Source organism: Daktulosphaira vitifoliae, unplaced genomic scaffold (assembly GCF_025091365.1).
Source record: "Daktulosphaira vitifoliae isolate Bord-2020 unplaced genomic scaffold, ASM2509136v1 Scaffold_1, whole genome shotgun sequence".
In the NCBI taxonomy this organism is placed as follows: domain Eukaryota; kingdom Metazoa; phylum Arthropoda; class Insecta; order Hemiptera; family Phylloxeridae; genus Daktulosphaira; species Daktulosphaira vitifoliae.
The window spans coordinates 68,021,250-68,043,702 of NW_026099572.1; the positions used below are offsets into that span (position 1 = coordinate 68,021,250).

General features: G+C 26.1%; 2 protein-coding genes across 2 annotated transcripts in view; both read right to left on the bottom strand.

Moving 5' to 3' along the window:
• The window catches only part of LOC126893737 (insulin-like receptor), a gene marked incomplete in the record, with an annotated part of 23,599 nt that extends 10,516 nt beyond the window's left edge, over window positions 1-13,083 (bottom strand). Inside the window, 18 exon segments of the mRNA XM_050664195.1 lie at window positions 359-560; window positions 636-804; window positions 872-1,176; window positions 1,262-1,462; window positions 3,658-3,791; window positions 3,847-4,033; window positions 4,107-4,277; window positions 6,338-6,507; window positions 6,573-6,753; window positions 6,829-7,049; window positions 7,120-7,267; window positions 7,544-7,657; window positions 8,297-8,495; window positions 8,551-8,717; window positions 8,803-8,914; window positions 8,988-9,409; window positions 9,539-9,938; window positions 12,276-13,083. Coding sequence (XP_050520152.1) covers window positions 359-560; window positions 636-804; window positions 872-1,176; window positions 1,262-1,462; window positions 3,658-3,791; window positions 3,847-4,033; window positions 4,107-4,277; window positions 6,338-6,507; window positions 6,573-6,753; window positions 6,829-7,049; window positions 7,120-7,267; window positions 7,544-7,657; window positions 8,297-8,495; window positions 8,551-8,717; window positions 8,803-8,914; window positions 8,988-9,409; window positions 9,539-9,911 — 3,476 coding nt within the window.
• A 5,781-nt stretch (window positions 13,084-18,864) lies between these two features.
• On the bottom strand, window positions 18,865-21,117 carry LOC126893744 (SCAN domain-containing protein 3-like). Its single transcript, XM_050664210.1, has one exon. The coding sequence runs from the start codon at window positions 20,719-20,721 to the stop codon at window positions 18,952-18,954; it is 1,770 nt and encodes a 589-aa protein (XP_050520167.1). The 5' UTR covers window positions 20,722-21,117; the 3' UTR covers window positions 18,865-18,951.
• Window positions 21,118-22,453: the final 1,336 nt, after the last annotated feature.

Here is a 22,453-nt window from a genome sequence, read left to right on the forward strand (position 1 = left end):
TATTTTTATTTTTTTTTTAATGGGAACCATTATTTTCTATATTATAATATAACAGAAAAAAAATACAAACTGCTTTGTTCTAACAATTTTTTTTATCCATTCAACTATTTGCATTTTACAATCTTTTTAAGATTGGAACCAATTATAATTTCATCAATTATTTGGTATTAATTATTTATATATATAAATAATTTGTTTTTTTTAGAGTTAAAACTATATTTAAAAATAGATAGATCCAATGTTATGAAATTATTATAATATTTATTTAACAAATATAAAACAGTTAATAAACCAGTTTTTAAAATCACTTAACTAGCCATTACACAAATAACTTATTATAATAAACTTTTATACATACTTCATAACATTAGCTTCTGAAAGAAAGTCATGTCTAACCATAATGTTATTATTTTCAGTCACTGTTTTAATAGCACAAGGAATAGAATCACCATCCTTTTTCTTCCAGATTCCCCGATATACCATTCCAAAAGAACCTCGACCTAATGGTTCTAAAACTTCAATATCATCACGCGGAATTTCCCATTCGTCGGCTTGATATTCTAAAAGAATATTATGTCATAAATTAAAAAAATATTAACTGATATTAAAGGAATTCAATAAAAATATTTACGCACCACAACTTATATAATCTGGATTACAAGTAACAAATAATTTTGTTGAATCCAACTTATTTTTATAATAACGATGGAGAGCAAAGAAAATCAACACAATTATACTACAAATTACCACTGCAACCAATATCACTATCACTAATAATTGAGAATCTGGTGTAACAGGTGTTTCCTATTAATATGAATTGAAATAGAAATAATTATTTACGTAATTATTAATCTAGGTAACAGAAACTTACAGAAATAGAAAAATATTTGTAAGATGTAAATTCACCATTTCCAGCTAATGATATAGCACGTAATCGAAAACTATAATTTCCTGGGGCTACATTTGATAAAATATGGGATCCTTCAGATTTATTGTACTGTTGTCTAGTGATACAAACACTTGCTGGAATATTATCTCCAACTTTTTTATACTCTAAAGTATAACTAACTATAGGGCCATTTGAAATTTGAGGTTCACTCCAAGAAATGACAACTGATCCTGTAGTATTAGAGTCTGTCGCTTTTAACTCAGTTTCATCAATTTTATCAGCAGAATCTAGAAATTAAAATTTTTATCATTATGTAGCTATCAAAATTTTTTTTTTTTTTAATTTTTAATTTTAACTAAACAAAAAAATTACCTTTTTTTGTAGTTGAAGCAGTAGTCATAGCTTTTTGAGTGCTACAATTACTTATTTGTTCCTTAGAATTTGGTATTTCGAATTCACTCCAATAACGACACACATACACTTCAATATTATAAGTTGTAAAGTGTGTTAAATTTTTATTTAATGTAAAGCTAGTAGTTGTACTGTTTACCACAATTGTAACCATGTTAACATCTATCAAACATAAATAAAATATTGTAAAAATACCAAGAATAATTTTCAAACAAAAATATTTTATTTTCACAAATAAATATACAATTTAGAGTATTCAATATAATACTCTAAATTAAACTTTTCAATACAATTTTTATGAAATATTTTTTTATAATACTTTATCCTTAAAGAGAAAAATTAAATTTTAAATACACTCGAAATTAAGTGAATTTAAGCAATTTATAGAAAATATAGGTAGTAAATAAAAATAATTTNGAAATTAAGTGAATTTAAGCAATTTATAGAAAATATAGGTAGTAAATAAAAATAATTTTAATTTTAGTATTATTACGACATATTGCACAGTATTAGAGGTATTTTTTTATTATTTATTATAGTTTATTATTTAAAAAATATTATTAAATAATAGGGTTCTTCAACGATATATTTTTGGATATCAATATCATACTTAATTTGAGCAATATTATATCACAATATCAAAAAAAAAAAAAATTATACACATATATCAATATTGTATAAAAAAGTAAATCGATATTAGAAAAAAAAAAAAATTATATTCTAAAAATGAAATTTTATGTATTATTAATTAAATATTTTCAACTATTTTTTTTGTTTTTAAGAATACCGTTAAGTTATCATTGTTGTTAAAATCAGATCATAGTATACCAACCAAATCAGATAATGATATTAATATCGAAATTAATAGATAATGGATATATCATAACGATAGTCAAATATTTTCAAATTATGTTTTATTATGAAGAAATAATTTTTTTTTTTGTTACAAGACTTTAATAAGACAATATAAGTTGTTGGTTATATTAAATGGATGAAATTGTTCTTTATTGAATAATAGTATAATAGTTTTATATTTCTTAATTGCTTTGTTATAACTGAAAACAATTTTTCTACTTTTTTAAAATATAATTAAAACTTTTATAGAAAAAAATAAGGATTTAAATTTTTTTTCTTAAGACTCAATAATTTCATATTATTTTAGATTTAATGCGAAACTGAGAAGGTATTAATTTTACTATGATGTGTTTTTTTTGTCTGTTACCACTTTTTCTCAGCTCTCACCGAACTAATTTCTTTTAACGATACATCAAAAAATCACAAATCGTATCTAATCGAAACATTACCCTCAAAAATTGAAAAAATTTCCCTCGTTCTCCATAAATGGGGGAAACATCCAAAAAAATTACAAATTTAAAAATCGCTTATTTTCGAAATTTTTTCAAATTTTTTTCCTAAGAACTATCATAACTTTTTCAAAAATGAACATATGAATATAATTTTTTTTTTATAGATGCTTGATGTCTTTACCTATCATTTGGTATATTTTTTTTTGTAAATTTGACCTTTTTTCTGCCCACAGGAGGGAATTTAAGAAGACAACTTTTTCACAAAAAATTAACTTTTTCAACATAACTTTTGAAAATGTTCCGGAAGGTCTGACACTTTTATATATATCTTAAATTAAAGCTAATGTAATATACTTTAATTTGAAAAAAAAAAAATTTGACCTCTAGACTAGTCTTCACGGCGAAAATGGCTACTGAATGCTATTTTCGTGTGAAAATTCTCGATTTTATTATTTATATTATATTTAACTTTATAATGCTATAACTTATTGAAAAGTTTATGGATCCACAGAATTTTTTTATGAGAAATAATATTTTTTAATAAACCCTTTTTCATTCGACATACTTTATCTTAATCGAGATATTAATTAAGAACCAGCAGATCAAGTAGCTTTTGGAATAAAACACCAATTTTTTTAAAATTAAACACTATCTAAAGATTTGCATTAAAGCGTTTTTTATGATAATGATTTTAATCACTGTCAGATATCATTATACTTGATCCAATTGTGCCACGTCACCACTGTGCCGATACCCCCCTGTGCTTGGTTTTATTTTAAATTGAGTTTCAACCAATGTTGCTGTATATCTTCTAATTCTACAATGTGGAGTACAATCCTTGCTTAAACATAGCCCAAAGGTGAAAAATAACGGTTACATTTTATAGCTAACTAGATCACCCACCTCTATTTCTGCTATTAACCCTACAGCTGAGATTAACCATACAGCTGTGAAAACTCACCACTTGAATTTTCAGGATAAATCTGTATTTACTTATTATTAAATTTAAAGTTAATTAGTAATAATATTATCAAAAAATATTTCACTTACTTTCTATATTGTTCATATCAGAATCTATTGAACCTTTGGGTCTAATGTTTGTATTATTTGGAAACTCAGCTGCAGGATCAAAACCTGATACATCACGCTTTTTTTTAGGAGAATTGTCACTTTTATGATTTGGGCTAAAAATTAAACAATTAGTATAACTTACTTTATATAAATTACAAATAATTTTACTTTTTAACAAACACAATATTTTGCAAATTATTTTCAAATTCTATCATTGTTTTTATTTGTTGTTCATCTTTGATTTTTGTTGGTTTTTTTTCTGGTTGAACTGTACAATTGCAATCTTTTTCTTTATCATTGCCAATACTTACTATATCTTTAGTTGGATTATTTAACTTTAATTCCTTGTTGATTCCTAAAATGTTTAAATATACATATATATATATATATAAATTAAATATAAATATTAAAAATATTTTAGTACATACCATCTCTACAATAATCTCTTTTGTCTAATGAATCCCATGATATATTGTTAGGTGAATATTTTATAATGTAATTTTTTATAATTCCATTTGGTTCAGCTGGAGGTTGCCACTCAATAGTAATACTATCAGTATTATAATAAGTAACACGAAGATTTTGAGGAGGACTTGGAGCTAATAGAATAAAATTTTAATGTAATTTTTATTCACCACATAATACATGGTATTTTCATAAGCTATTACTTAATATGTTTTCTAAATAAAAATTAACTCATTGTGTATTGACATGAAACCCCATAAAACAAATTTTATTATTTACGTTTAATAAAAAAATTATTAAGCTTTTTAGTTTTTAAATAAATGCATAACTTATAAAATTTCCTAAGCATTAAAAAATACCCAAATTCTAGAATGCATTTGAAAAGGTTGAAGTATTAAAAAAGTCTAAGAAGTAAAGTAAATGTTTAAAACATTAATACTTTAAAAACGCTTAGTTATTTATGAATATTAGCCCTTATGTAACTATAAATTCAAGATATTTTTTGTAAAAATATTGGTTGTAAAGTAACTGTAGTGTCATTTTGAAATTTAATATTTTCTTTATATTTATTTAACAGTATAAACTATGTATCTGTAATAAAAAGATAGAAGTAAATGCTATATTTTAAAACATTTATGAATGTTTAAATACTCAATATGATTATATTTGTATTCATATCTCTGGTTCACTCAACTAACATATAAACACCTACTCAGCAATTTGTCTTTGACACAGTACCACATATATACAGACAGAAGGTAAAACTGGAGGCATACAATATAACAATATATGTATTTTTACCATCTTGATAAAGGTTTTTAATTAATTTACAATTTATTTAATGTATATGTGAATGTTCTTCTTAAATTGTCATCATTAAATGTGACTTTTAGTGCTTTAATGATCAAGTAAAAGTGAGTTAAGTAGGTATGTCCTATTTTAAACTTTATAATAAATGTCTTTTTTTCTGGTACTGTACATAATGTGTGTTCAGTTTATGTGACTCTTTTTAATGTTTTTTAACTTGTTTGAAAGCAATACATTATCTCAGAAAGATTGCTAAAAATCCATTATTTTATTTTTAATATCATGTATTGCTTGAGAGGTGGTGGATAGAGTTATTTAATAAGATAATGTGGATGATATAGGTGAGTTTGCAACTATGTTGGCAACATATATGTAATAGAACTCATATTAAGATTATTGATTTGTTTAAGTCAGTTCTTAGATATATTATATTAGTTTGATTTTTTGGAAAGGTATTAAAACGAAACGACTATATAAAAAAAGGAAACTGATAGAATCAATCACTTTTATATAATTAAGTGTTATTTCATTGTTTTATTGATTCCATACAATGCATATGTTTCTGTGGTGTAAACGGAAGAGTTGGGTGATAAAATAAATGTGTTGTTTATGTTAATAGCAAAACCTACACCTATGTGTTTTGTAGCATCTGTGTAACTATTTTGTAGTTTTCATATCGTAATAAGATTTGATTATATTGATCTTGATTTATTTGTTTTGGAATAGTATATTTACAATATTTATTAATTTGTAAGTGATTAAAGACAAAGAGATTTGAGAGTTTCTGTTTTTTTAACTGTTTTAGTAAAATATTCTATATTTTTGCAGTACTTTATGAAATGTTCAAAAATAGTATGCAGATTGATTGATTTATCATAAAAAATTTACTAGCAAAATAAATATTATATTTGAAAACAAATTTTTTATTTTTTTTAGATACATGTATTTTTTTATTTATCAAAAATAAGTACTACCATGTGAATCTCATTTATAAATGTTAGAAGAAAACCCATAAATTTTAATAAGGGTTGAATATCTTGTTTTGTTTTATTGAAAACGATACACTAGCGTAACCATACATTTATTTTGGGAAGTTTTTTAATTTCAGCCACACATAACAATTAAATTACCTAATACTAACTATTAATTTCAAAAACATTTTTAAAAATGTTCTAGGGATGGTATGAGAGATCTAAACCACATAAACTTCTTGAATACATACTTGAACTAGTTACACAATAGAAAAAGTATTTAAAGAAACACTAATTAAAATTTCAAATTTTAAAAAAAAAAAAAAAAAAAAAAAGAATTTAATTTGTGTTTTTAAAGACATTGTTTTTCTAAAAAACATAGATTAAAATTATATATAAAATAAGAATCAACTTACTTCCTGGTAATGTAGTGAAATATTCTATATCACTTTGGGCACCAATAGATTCTGAAGCAACTGTATATGTTTTTACATAATATGCATACTGAGTGAATGGTTTTAAATTTGTTATAAGTGCTAGTAAATCATCAGTAGTTTCAGTTGATTCTACATCATCAGTTTTCCACCTTTTATCATAAATAATATGAAACTTTTAAGAACCAAAAAAGATAATAAAATAATTAGTATTTACCCATCACCACCACATGCATCTCTACCATCATATAATGAAATATTTTGATTTGGAGCTTCTAAATAATAAACAACATAACCCAATAATGTACGAGTATCATAATGTGTAAATGGTGGCCATTTAAGAAGAACTGAGTTTGTCTCAACAATTTCTGTTCTAACATTCAATTTTGAAACATTACCTGATATGAAATAAAGAAAATGTTTATTTTATATTGTAACAACTAAATAAATTATTCGAACATCAATATACTAACATGCTATTTTATCACCATTTGAATTAGGAGCAACTTCTAAATCATCTACAACATCAAATTGAGGGCCCAATTTTGACTGCAGTTCTTTAATTCGATATAGACAAAGTTTAGGATTAAAATGAAAAAATATTTGACCACGCTCAATTTTCAATCCTTCTTGATGGTGTTTCCAATCCCATAACTCAACCAAGTTTTGATTATCCAACACAACTAAGGCATACCTTTAAAATAGTACTTTTTTTTATTGCTATTTTATAATTTAATATAAGATATTTTTAAAAAATTACATACTTTGAACTTTCTAATGATTCTCCTCTTATAAGTCTTAATTTTTTAAGAAAAGATAAAGAGACTAATGGAAAAGATCTAACCACTTTTAAATAACCAGTTATTTCTTCTATCATGCTTAAGCTTTCTTCAAGTTCTTTCACAATATTTGCTATAATTAAATATAATAAATTTATATGAATATATAAGTCTTGTAGTCAAATTCAGATTACTTATTATTTATTTAGAGCAATTATAAAAAGGGAAAATTTGATTAGGATTAAGATTATAATACTGATTATTTAAAAACTAAAATTCATTGACTTAAAGAATATTTTAAAATACTACATAGCAATCAAATGTTTGAAATGAAAAAGTCACTAGGGAAATCTTTAAATTTTCTATACATTTGATTACTTGTCTAAATAATTGATTTACTATAACTTACTTCCTCCTCGTATTTGAATTTCTAAAGAGCCATTAATAACAACACATCCTTTTAATTTTTGAGCTGATTGTATGCTTTCTACATTTGCTGCTATACAAACCTTACGACAAGGTCCTGTAATTCAATAAATATTATATTTAAATGTTGATACTAAAGAATAATATTTTTAATTAAACTTGATTATAAATTATTATTGGAGTACTTTAAATGACCTTTTTCTAAATACCAATAAATGTCTAGTTTTTTATACTCCATAAAACATAAACCAATTAACTTTAATTACTGTATGTCAAATATAAATTTACTATGTTTCTCTCTTGTTAAAGATATAGATATACTATTAAATCAAAACTACTCTTCAACACCTATATATTATTAATCCAAAATAAAGCTTTATTCTTATTTGGTATGATCAAACGTAATTGCTAAGAATTCAATGATTCCTTCATCTTCAAATACCCCTATACTTTTCTTATTTGTTCCTTACTAGGATATGCACCAATGATTTGGGATAATAATAACATTGAATATAGTAACCAACTAGAAAATATTTAAAATAAAGTCATTCTCTTTATATTCTATAAATGTAAAATAGCTAGAACTGTCCACACTAATTACAAGAACGTTTTAAGATTTTAATTAATTAAATTAGTTCATTATTTTGCATTTTCACTAACCTATTTATTCATTATTGTAATTTATTAATGTATATTAAATTGGACATTTGTCTGTATGAATAAATAAATAACTCACCAGCACATTGTTGGCATGTGAACACTTTTCCATAGTTATTTTCAGTAGGCACTTCTTCATAACCAGGAGGACATTCCATTAAACAAGATGTATTGTTAAAAGGCTTCCATGATTGAGGATGTAATCCGTTTTGTAACTCTACTCTAGAACGAGGCATACGATAACATTCTTGTTCTGTGATACAACGTCTATTTTGGTACTAAAAAAAGAAATTCATCATTATGTTAAAAAATTGTATTATTTAAATTACTCACAATTAATGTATTAGGTGGACAGGCAGTGACACAATCTCTGTCTATTTCTAATGTTTTACATGCAAAACATTTATCTTGTTTATTAGGACCAAAACAACCACCTAGACATTGTTCATGGCAGCATTCACCATCTGAACTACACTGACCATTGCACTTGGATGGACAGACTAAACATTAAATTAAAAAAAACTCTTACTATATAATACATTAATTTTCTAAAAATGTTGACTATATATTTTGGAATAAAGTTACTTCTTTGACAATGTTCTGTATTCCAACACATAGGATCCTTATTATGTGAAACTGCACAATCTGGATCATTGGTCCATGGACATACAGGGCAGGCATTTCCAGGTCGATTGTCCTACATATAAAATTTTATAATAATTAAAAATAATTTTTAAAAAGTATGTATGTTATAGAAAAATAAACATTACAAATATGACATGAGATCCCTTTCCAGATGGTGCGATTTTATTCCAATCGATTGTTTGTGTAAAACAAAGCATTGGATTTTTAGTTATATAAATAGCTCCTCTGACAACATCTTTTAAAGTGTACAGCCCCAATTCATGTAAATGAACCATTTCATAAATGGCAATAGCATAAGACATAAATAGATCTTGTCCACGAATAACAGATAAATTAGGAAAAAGTTTAGCCAATGATTTTAATCCATTTACTCGATACAACAATAAATATCCTGTTATTTCACGTAACTCAGGAAATGAGAGGGATTCAAAACTTGTTTCATTAGCATTATCAATCAATACTATTTGTAAAAATCCTTCAATAACTCTACATCCTCGAAGAGACTTCAAATTATCAGCTCGATTTCTGATATCTTTACTTTGACAAACTAGAAAAAATAATTATAAATAAAAAAACTAGAAACTAGTTTTGACATTAAATAAAATCTTGTAAAATATTTCAAAAATGATTACTAACAAATTTTAACTTAAAATATTATAGAAAGTAACACCCTTACTTCTACCATCTGATAGATGAACTGGATTATTTGTAGTTGTTGTGATAATAGGTGTTGGAGTTACATTTGAATTTGGCAATGCTAATTGTGTAGAATACTGCTGATCTGCAGTTACTTGACTTAAACTTAATAGAGCAAAACACCACAATGCTATACATAGAAAATCAGATTTCCAAACTGATTTAGATGATAAAAGCCACGCCTTTCTATGTTGTTGAGGGCGTGATTTTGAAAATCGTGAAGGAGCTATTGACTGATAATATATGCAATGATAATTTTGATCAACAGGAGGTAATCTACCACATAATCGGCATCGCCCTATTCCGGGGCAGTTGTCACGAAAACAATGTATTTCATCATACTCGCCACACATTTTAAATAATTTTCTTACATTATTGATCTGAAAAATAAGAAATAGCAATTTTTAATTTAAATAATTATACTGTATGTATGCTGATAAATATAATACTAGTTATAGTTAATAACAATAATTGTTGTAATTAAATTTATTGTTTTCATAAGTTCATAAATAATACTTTATAGTTATTTAAGTTTTCTTTTAATTAACATTAAGATACATGTAAGTTTTAAATCAATATTTAAAAATAATTCAATAATAATAATCTACATAAAAATAAACATGGAACTAGAAAAAATCTAGCTTTAGAGCATAACTCTCATAAAATTTTAAATAGCATTCAAAAACATATTTTACGATAGTTACAAATTTTTTATAATATATAGTTTAAGTATTCTCTGAACAATTTAAGAGGTTTTTTTTCATATCTTTATAATTTGAATGACTCAAGATGTTTTTTTTATACTGACCTAAAACATTTTTTTTAATATACATACTCAGACAGAATACTATTTTTGATGACTCTAAGAACACTTCTTTAAATTATTGTATCAAATCTAAAAACTATTTATAAAATAATATACTCAGTCTAAACAAATTAAATTTGATGTCAAAAAATATTAACTATAGTTTTATAATTAAAAAACTTAAAATATGAAATTTTTTAAAATATATTGTTGGTTGTACTGAAAGAGAACTTAAACTAGTTTTTAAAAGTTATCAGGATGATCAAAAAAACAAATTTGAGTTAAACATGTATTACAAGAGGCAATTTTATTTTGATAAAATGCAGTAAAATTACTAATTTGACACAAATAAAAAGAATAAAAAATATCAGAAACATTTAAACTATGTCAATATTAATAAAAATCATATTTAAATAGATTAAGAATAGCATTTTTGCGGTATCTTAAAATTATTATTGACATTTTATTTTAAATTTCACATAAAAAGATTTTTATCTGAAAGTTTTAGAAAATATATGTATATATTTTAAATAAACCTACATATTCACTACAAACAATAAAATATCAATAAACAGTAATGGTATAGATTATTTTAAAATAAAGAACTAGAATTATATCATACAAAACACCAAATATACCCTATTTTATAAATAACTTGTTAATAAAAACTAGTACTCAAATAATGAAAACCTTAAAAAATAACTTCTTAAAGTTACAAAAATAATTTAAGAAACAAAATATTCTGTTTTAAAATATATTACTAAAAAATAGTTAATAATATTGTTATTTGATTTCACAGAATTTTTGATAAAACATCATTTTTAAATACAAAAAGAATATATTTTTTAATTATCTACTGAAAAATTGAAAAATAATATGATTAAGTGTAAACATGATCTATACAAAATAAAAATTTTGAATTCTTCTTGCAAACCTCATAAGATAAATCTGTATAATACTAGTTTATTTTTTGTTCAATAAAAAACAAAAATGCAAAGTTCATCAACTTCCAAGCACTAATTATAACATAGATTAATTTGATACCTTAAACAGTTTGACCAACTTTTCAATTTTCTTTAATATAATAAAAATTAATTCAAAATTGTTGAATCGTTTAAAATGAAAATGACTGTTTTTTTTTCCAAACTCCGATTTCAAAATATTTGAACAACCTCTATAATCTTTATAAAAATGTTTATATTAAAATAAAAAAATTTTATGTATCCAAAGATTGTGTTCATAAGATATAAAATACAAATATTAATTATTACAGTGAAGTTTAGCAAAAAAACTCAAATTTAGATTTCCAAATACAATAATATGTTGTCAGGAGTAAATAGATAATAATATTAATTCATTTTATATTTATAAATGTATACACATACATCTAAATTATATTAAAATACACATTAAATTTATCTATTTTTTAATTATGGTTAGACATAGATAAAAAGTTTTAAAAAATACAAACAATAGCTTATACCATTAAATGAACACTATTTACATTCAATGAAATCAATAATATTAGATAACAAGATAAAAATATGTATCATAGATAGAAACTAATTAATGTATTTAATCAACAAAAAAAATAGCAGCCAATTCACAGGGCAAATTAAAAAAAACATACAGTTAAAATAACAGACACATCTTATCAGCAGTTAAAACTTATCAAATTCATCTTGGGGACACTTTAATATTCTTAAGTAACAAAATAATTTAAGAGCCCTAATTTTATTAATTTTCCCCTCCAGTGTTCCATGCACGACTTTATTTTCCTTGATAATCGCAAGTTATTATGTAATACTCATACGCGTGTAACATTATTTATCTATACATTATCTGAACCAGTAACTGTAAATTCTACAAATCTAAATTACAAGAACATTAATAAATATAATTTAGTACCAACCAAATCGACACTGTGACGCACTTTCTGCTGGAACTAGAATACTACGGGTGCACACGCTTGTTATGTAAAAACACACTACTCCAAAATTTTACTACTGCACGCTAATCAACCGAACAACAACACTGCTGATATCACGTTGCCGATTGCCCATATATTGATAATGTTGGGCTGTAATAGAAGATGTTTACTATCACACGATAGTAAATATACTTAATGAATTAAGTAAACGAATGTACGGTATGTCATCAGAATCTTTGGCAATGCCGTTTCTCTAAAGTAAATGCACATCACAAAACGCGCGCTGCTCCGCCATTGTCAACACAACACGCACCACGGTAAAAAGGTCATTGACACCAAGGCCCAACGCAATCAAAACAACGCGAAATATCATAACGGAAAAACCCGATTCCTCGACAACATCGATAACGTTGTTGTTGAAATATTTCTACGATAGACAGCGGCCACAGTGATATCGTTCACGGCGAAGTCGTTACGCGCCAATCCCGGAGGTACATGAATGAATGCGGATGTAATCCATGGACGCTACCATGCGTATGTCACGTTTTTTTAATATTTTTAAAGCTCACATTAAACATGTAGTACACACAATCAAAAACAACAAAAAAAATTTATTGGTTTGAACTTATTTATTTCATTCTATTTGCTAGGCACTGACGACACTAACTACTGCATGACGACGACGGTAGCAGCGACGAACAAGTGCGTTCCGTCGTAGTCGATTCGGCAAACGCGCAATATACACTCACGTATATGCAGTACACACGAACGTCAGACCAGACAAAACAACGTGTCCCACTGTTCTCTTCGCCTGCCGTCCCCACTACCGCTGAACCCGGCCGACCAACTCCTACTCGTTACCACCACTATCCCCACCACTGATGCCACGACCTCGTTGACGTTAATTTCGAAGTAAATAACAACAGATACTGCGCGTCGATGAGGCATCGGCTGCAAATTTGACGTTGAATGGGATTTTGGGGAAATATGCGATACAATACTCTTCATTAAAGGTAGTTACAAGGGATGAACTAACTTCTAACTACCTACGGTGTCATAAAAAATTTCAAAATCACCTCCGTTAAATCACCACTCTTTCTAAATTTTCTAAAAATTCTACTTGATAACGACAACGTAATTTACCATTAAACCGATTGGTATCCATTTCTTAGACAAATACACTTATTGGGTAACATCACAGGATGTCTACCCTTTTCCAGCCGGCCGTGATAAGATAAATTTTATAATATACAATATTTATTATTTTACATACAACTTTATTGGAATTCAAATGTTATACACTTCGAACATTTTTAGCCGATTTTAAGCACAATATTTCCTATGGATTTATGGCCAGCGCCGTACTTATCACGTGTTACACTTAAGACCAATGATAAATAAAGAGCCTATGAATTTATTTTTAAAACCTTATTTTAGTTTTATTCAACGCCCTTGTCCATAGTACCATTTTTAGTAAACAAACATAACCTCAATTTTGAGGAATTGTAAAAAAGTCAACCCAACCTGTTTATTGGCACATATATTTTTATTTATAATGAACAATTATTTGTTACATTGTATTGATTATATATTCCTACTTAAATGTTTCGATCGTCAAAAATTCTATTTTTAAACAATAATAATGTATAAATCAGGAGGCGTTATTTTTATTTTATTTTCGTTAATTGAGAAAACTATTTTTTTTTATATATTAGCTTCGATGCAAACATGAAAAGGTATTTATTTTACAAAAAAATTTACTTTTGAAAGTGTTCCGAAAATACTAAAACTTTTATATATATCTTAAATTAAAGTTTATGTAATATACTTTATTATGGAAAAAAAACTTATTTTGTCTTCATGGTGAAAATGGCTACCGTATGCTTTTTTTGTGTTAAAATTCTCGATTTTATATTTTACATTTTTAAATTTATATTTCTATAACTTGTTGAAATATGGATGGATCATTACAATTTTTTATGATAAGTACTATTTATATACTTCTTTTATACGAGATACTATTTTTTTTAACCGGACTATTTCCGTTTATACAAAGTAGGTTTAAAACTTAAAAATGCGTATAGAAAGTAGAACTTTTTCAACTTATTTTTAATTAAAATATATTTATTGGTTATTCATACGTAACCTAATAATCAAATATAAATTTTTGTTATATTAATTAGAAGGATTTTATTATTATTTAGGCCATATGCGAAACTCTAATTGCCAATTTGAAATTGACGTAAAAATGGGTTTAGAAAAGTATATTTTGGTCTCTGATGAAAATTCCTTGTAGACCAGTAAATTTATTTATGAATAACATACAATTTTTTTTAAGTAATTCATCAAGACCTTCAACTTTTATATACGTTTGTCATAAAATTAATAATTACTTTATATTTTTTTATAATTTCTCCATAAAAATTACAATACTAAATCATAAACTATCATTTCATACTATACTTAATTGCTATAATAAATATTTATTCATATATAACACTTATAAATCATAAAATTTGTAATCAGGATATAAATAAGAAATCATATTGCTTTTGGAATAATCAATTTTTTTAAATTAAACACTATCTACATATTTGCTTCGAAGCCTTTTTTATGATGGTGATTTTAATTACTGTCAGATTAAATCTATACTGAATCCAACTATGCCACGTTGATACTGTCCCACTACTCTACTGTGCTACAGTTTTTTGATATTCAAATGGAGTTAGGTAAATTCATAAACACTTTTTAGTCCTAAAATCTGAATAGCTAAATAACGTCTCCACTGTGCTGTGTGTTTTTTTTACATTGTTATTGACACAGTAGCATCATTTTAGTAATTAAAAGTAGAGAAAACATTACTTTTTAATAGATAAAAAAATGTTCGATCGTTATGCTCAAAATTTACATTTTATCCCACATTCCCCTTCTCCAATTCATGTGACTACCAAATTTTAGACTAAAAATGTTTCTCTTAGAAAAAATTTTAACAACAAAAAATTGGCATCAAAATTAATATTTATTATAAAAATTTTTCTTCTTCTTCTTTCTCACCTTAATTCCAACTACATGGGGTCGGCCACCTTTATCCTAAATTTCCACTTGACGCGATCTCCCACATCATCTATGTTCACATCAGTAGTCCTCATATCGCATTCAATAACATCTCTCCATCTGTTTTTTTAATCTTCCTCTCCTTCTTCTTTCTTCAACATTCATTTCTAAAACTGTTCTTATAGCTTTCCGATTCTTCTCTCCTCATTACATGACCAAACCATCTAAGTCTATTTTCTCTCATCTTATCCACGATTGACGCTACACCTATACTCCCTTTTATATGCTCGTTTCTTATTCTATCTTTTCTAGTCATTCCACTCATCCATCTAAGCATTCTCATCACTGCTACACTCATTCTCTGCTCTATTTTCTTATCAACCGCCCAACACTCTGAACCATACATCATAGCTGGCCTTATTACAGTCTTGTAGAATTTACTTTTAAGCCTCATTGGAATTCTTTTATCGCATAAGACGCCAGAAGCTTCTCTCCACTTCAACCATCCGCACTTAATTCTGTGTCTTACATCCTCGTCAATACCACCGCTCTTTTGCACAACTGACCCTAAATACTTAAAATTCTCCACCTCTCCAATCACGTCCTCTCCTATTGTCACTAACCTCCTCATTTTACCTACTTCGTGTTCTCCTTTGTCAAACTCGTACTCTATATACTCTGTCTTACTTCTACTTATTCTTAAACCCTTTTCTTAAAGAGCTGATCTCCACACCTCTAGCCTTTGATTAATTTCTTCTCTATTTTCTCCTATTAACACTATATCGTCAGCAAACAAATGCATCACGGCACCTCTCCTTGTATTTCTCTAGTAATTTTATCCATCACTATAGAAAATAAGTAAGGGCTTAAAGCAGAACCTTGGTGCACTCCTACTCTTACCCGAAAACCTTCTGTTACTCATCCTACGCTTTTTACCCTGGTTAATACATCATACATATCTTCTATTATATTAATGTATCTTTTCGGAACTTCTTTTCTCATTAATGTCCATTTTAAAACTTCTCCCGGTACTCTATTATACGCTTTCTCCGAATCTATAAATACCATACACAGCTTAATATTTATTTTAAAAATTACGAAAAGAAAAATGAATACGTGCCTGTTACTTAATTATGTATAACAAATTACTGAATATATCAACTTATAAGATAGTTGATATGAAAATTTACTCTTTTCCATTTACATTTTTTTGATGAATAATTTCTTTTGTAGTGTTCGTACTTCAATATTAAGAATTACTACTACCAACTATTAGAATACTATCAAATATATTGAATTTTTACCATTTTAATTTTATTAATTTATAGTAGATAGAATTATAGTATAAATACTATAATTGATATATAGATGTTGACCTATACGATTTTACATTAAGTCAATTTTTACGAACGGTTATTTAGTCTGACGGCATAATTTTTTCGACGGGAAAGGCAAATTCCCATTCTCCCATTCTTTAACTTGTTATAACTCGTAAAAAACTAAATATTTCTTATTTTTCCTGTGAAGTTTAAAAAAAAATAGTATAATTTATATACTGTAATGTTTCTTTGTTATAAAAATAATTAATTCAAGTATTTATTGTTGCAGTGTATGAATGTTCATTTACATTATTCTTATGTACTTTTTTAAAATTATTATCATTTTGAGTTTTTACATAAAATAAATGTGTCTTTGTTAATTGTACAAGTAAAATATACCAATTTGTTTATATGTATTGGAAAATTTAATTTTGTTATATCCATAGTATAAAAAAAAAATTTGATTGAAATTTAGATTGTGATCACTTTAAAGTATTTGAAATACTTTTTAAAAAATGTATTCGATTATATATTTTAGATAAATTTTCTCTATAGTATTCCAAATATTATTTTGAGTATTCTTAAAATGTATGCAACCCGCCAATTGTACACCGTACTTGCTGGCAGATAAAAAGAGTAATTTAATCTATTATAAATTTTTAAGGTTATTATTTTCCACTTAAAGAAGATATTGGCAAACAATTAAAAATAAGTTTAACTTAATATTTAATGTAGTTAGGATTCATATAATATTTATATAACTATTTATCTTTTGACGTATCGTTGAAAGAAATCGGTCTGGTGAGAATTTGTGGTAACAGGCAAAATTAAAATTTATATATGATATTCATTTTACTATAATAAAATTAATACCATCTCAGCCTCGCATTAAAGGTAATGTAATAATTTATCAATAATGTAGTACTAAAGTTGATAGATATAATTATTAAAGGTAGATACAATCTTACAAAATTCGATATTTATTTCATTCAGAAATTTCGTATAATTGACCTTTATAAATTGATTTCAATTGTGACTGATTAATTCTCTAGAACATAATTGCGAACCTTTTACTTTATGAATTCATTCTAGTTATTTGGAGATTCAAATTGTTAAAACTGGTTAATATTTTATGAATGTCAAAAGTTCGATCTAATCATTAACCATTCACTATAAATTAGGTATCTATCAATAAATACCTATATTAAAATTACTTATAGGTAACTTATTTCCCTTATAAAAAAGTAAGATAATTGAAAACGGTTTTTTGCTGAAATTCTTATATATTTTTATAGATTTATTAACCAATGGAAGAATAGGGCAACATGTTAAGGTTATATTTTTAAATTGAGTAACAGTAGCGCCAAAAATTTGTTTATATGGCAAATAAAAATCTTAGTAATAGTAAAGCTAAATAAGAAAAGTAGAGGGATTATATAGATATGGAAAACGAATTTTTTTTTGTTATTTAAAAAATTGGTTAATTTTAAAAATATTCCTGACTATAACATGCTGCTTTGTGTTACCTAGTTTGTGATAAGTATTGTTCAGATTCATATACTAGGCGCGGATCCAGCTTATAAATTATACATATTAATAATCAAAAATTTTTTCTCATTTGAAGCGGCAAAAAATTTTATGATCGAGGTCCATTAATTACGTTTCTATTTACGGTATAGTCCCACTGGGTGATTTATGGATGTTTTTATTTTATTCAATTTACTATGTACGTAGTAAAATGAATAAGAAGTATGCTCGATCAAATTAGTACGCATGATTGACCTAGGGGCAAAATATGCAACCAACAATAAACTCAAAGTGATGTCACACGTAAATACGTTGCGTTGTATATATTCTATATTAAGGGGTACTATCCCAATTTAGCCAAATATTTTAATGAACTTTTTTAATAGATTTCGGTTTCAAATTTCATTTATAATTTTTTTATAATTATTATTAAAATTAACTGTGTTGTAATATATCTTTATTGTATTATCTGCTACATTGAAGTAGTTTATCAACCAAGATTGAACTCGTTAATAAATCTAACTTGAGTAAAACTGCATATAAATAGTTAAATATCAATTTATTGTGTAATTCAGTGTTTCCCAAACTTTAAATATTTACCGCCCACTAAAAAAAAATACGTATTACAAACGCCCCCTTCCCTTTAAAAAATATATATTGATACAAAAGAATGCAATGGAAAATTATTTTATTGTTTACAAATAAGTTCATAATAAAGTTACTATAATATTGTACATACAGAAGTCAAAAATAATATCCTAATGAGATGGGTGTACCTGGTGTTTTGCTAGAAGTTGGTGTATGTTAGGCTCGATTTTCGTAAGAAGCATTCTCAAGTCCCCACGATTGGTTATTTGTAACCGTTGTCTTTTCTTTGTAAGTAGATTAGTAACTGCACTGAATCCACGTTCAACTAAGTAGGATGATGGAAATGCTATCAAAAATGTCTGTACAATAGCCCACAATCCAGGATAAAGTAAAGGTATCTGCTTTTGTAGCCAGAAAGTTTGGTATCCTTCCTTGAACTTGAATTTTAGTTCCTCATTTGTTGATAGTTCTATCAATTCTTCTTCTAATTTTGGAGAATTTATTATTTCTGCACTTGAAAATGGATCTAAAACCCATCCGGGTATGACCATTTTAAGAATATCTTCAAATCGTTTATTGAAATCGGAATGTAGTGCTTCCAAGTGTTGACAGTATGTAATTATATCTTCATCATTTTTTTGAACCATTGATAGATTTGGAAATTGTATAAATTCTTTTCGTCCTAAATTTATTTTGTACATAAGAAGTTTTTTTATAAATGCAGAAATAATATTTTTTGTTTTGATTAAAGTCAATTCATCACCTTGAAGCTGCAAGTTTGTTTCATTAAATTTTTTAAACAGATCTGTCAAATAAGCAATATCACTTTTATATTTTATTAAGTTGACTCGTAAAACATCATCTCTAGTTTCTAAAAATTCAAGCACCGAGTCAAACAACTTATAAAATCTATCCAAACAAGCACCCTTAGACAACCAACGAACTTCAGTGTGAAATAGCAATTTATTGAACTCTTCATCGTTTTCAGTACAAAGTTTTCCAAACAATCTGTCATTCAATGAATTATTTTTAATTTTATTTATAGCTGAAATTACATAATACAACGACTCATGTAAGCGCTCACTCAAATTTTTAGCAACCAAGTGTTGTCGATGAATGACACAATGTATAGCTAATATATTTGGTATTATTTTTTTTAAATAAGCAATAAAACCTCGATAACGTCCTACCATTGCTGGAGCACCATCGGTCGCTACTGATAAGATATTACACATAGGAATTTCTTTTTCTTTGAAAAATTCTTCCAATGTTTGAAAGATTGATTCTCCTTTAGTGTTAGTAACTAAATTTTTAACAAATAATAATTCTTGGCAAATCTTTTCTTCTTTTACGAATCGTACGTAAGCTAATAATAAGGCTTCGTTATCAGATAAGGTTGATTCATCAAGTTGTATGGAAAATTTGGTGGTTTTCAAATACTCGCATAATATTTCTTCAACCGATTGAGCCATTTCATCAATTCTTCTTTGGACTGTGTTATTACTTAAAGGAATTTTTTTAATAACATCAAAAGCTGGTTTATGCAGTACTGTGTTTAATACCTCGTTTATAGCTGGTATAATAAGTTCTTCACCAATAGTATGTGGTTTACCAGATTTGGCTATCAATAAAGAAATGTTGTACGAAGCACGCAATCCGTCATCGTCTTGTTTCGACGCTGTTGAAAACATGTTGACCAATGTTGGTTGTTTCAAAATTTTCTTCTCAAGTGTTTGAAAATCCAATAAACTCATATTTTTTTTATTAGGATGAACTTTTGTTAGATGTTCTTGCAGTCTTGACGGTTTCATAGCTTCATTTGAAAAAACTTTTTGGCAAATAAGACACATCGGTAATGTAATACTTGTAGGTGACTGAATAAATCCATACTTCAAATACTCAATATTATATTGCCTACATTTTTTCTTTGAATCGGCCATGATGTAGAAAACACGTAAATAAAATTATTAGAAAAACACGACAACATACAAGGTCGGTATCCACGAGTATACTAAATTATTAAGTACAAATATAAATCAGATAATACAATATTATAGTATAATATCGATATACCAAAATAACAATAATGTACTTGGTTGCTGTTAATGCGATAAAGACCTGTTATTCGTCAACAGACAACGAACAATTATTCTAAAAATACGAAATACACGCTTACAATAATTTGTACTACATAATGTTTAAAAAAAAATTGAAACAGTCACCGCCCCTTTTTTGTAATACAATGCCCCCTAATTAAGTATGTAACTTCAACTGCCCCCCTAGATAGCTATAGCGCCCCCAAGGGGGCGATATCGCCCACTTTGGGAAACACTGGTGTAATTACTTACAGTAAATATAAATTGTTACAGTATTTATAAAAATCACATGGTGAATTAAATTATAATTTTAATGATTATTTTATAAATTTTTGAATTTTTTTTTTTATTGCTCGTTTCTTGTGATGCGAGTTTTTTGTTTATAGTCCGAAATCTAAAATATATTCTCGTTCTAATAGTTTAAATGCAGTTTAGAACTTCTTCATCCACCAAAAGAGCATTTGAATTACAAGCCTTTTTTAGTTAATTCCAGTACCTCCTTTATCAAGCCCGGAGTTTTTCTAATATCATCTAATAAAAATTTAATCATATGTATGTATAAAATATTTTACATTTACTGTATTTCTATAAGTACCATTTCCATTTAACTTTTTTGGAATAGTTTCTATGATTTTTCATAAATTTATTAATGTAGGTGATAGTTGTTTTAATTTCCCAAATTGTTTAGCCTCTATCCAATCATTAGGTTTATTCAAATTATCCACAAGATTCGGACACTTTTTATTCAAATTTAAATGCTACATATCCCATTAAATATGCAAGACTGTTATCCTCAAATAAATATGATGATTGTATTTATTATTAGCAGCACACTAAAATAATATACCATGAAAAGGTACTAGAATTATTGAATATATTACTTTATTTTTATAATATAAAAACATAATCTAATTTCAAGATTAGATTTTACTATTTCTCTCATCCACTTAATAGTTAAAAAAGTTATAATCATTTCTATAAATAATGTTGATTGTTTTTCTAAAATTTACATTAATACTCGTTCATTTTTATAGAAATTATTTGGTTCTATAGACCTTTTTATAAGGAACAATATAGTATTTACATTACAAAAAATAAAGTTGTTTTTGTATATAACAGAAAGCTGTTTAATTTTATTTTTAAATAAATGAATATACACATTTTTATTTCAGTTATTTTAGTATCTGCTATAGATTAATAGGGCCATTGATATTAGGTAAAACAGGCTATAGAAAAGTAAGATTATGTATTTTTCAACTAATAAAAAGTTAAATTATATACTATGTAATTCTTACATTGTTAGAATAATTTAATATTGTAATTTCTAATGAGATATTATAAATATAATAAAGTAGGGTCATTCCATGTGAAATCACCTAACGTGTGTGCTGGTATAGTTCAGAAATTTATGAAATTTATATCATAGACTTCTTAAAGGTCATTGATAACAAAAATAATTTTTTTTTTTTTATTATTATTTTTTTACCAGATAGCGCATTTTTAGCTTCGATGCGAAGCTGAGAAGGTATTAATTTTACTATGATGTGTTTTTTTTTTTTTTTTTTTTTTTTTTTTT

What these genes read in the sequence shown, in the direction of transcription:
- LOC126893744 (XM_050664210.1), bottom strand. Translation starts at nt 20,721, where the DNA reads ATGGCCGATTCAAAGAAAAAATGTAGGCAATATAATATTGAGTATTTG.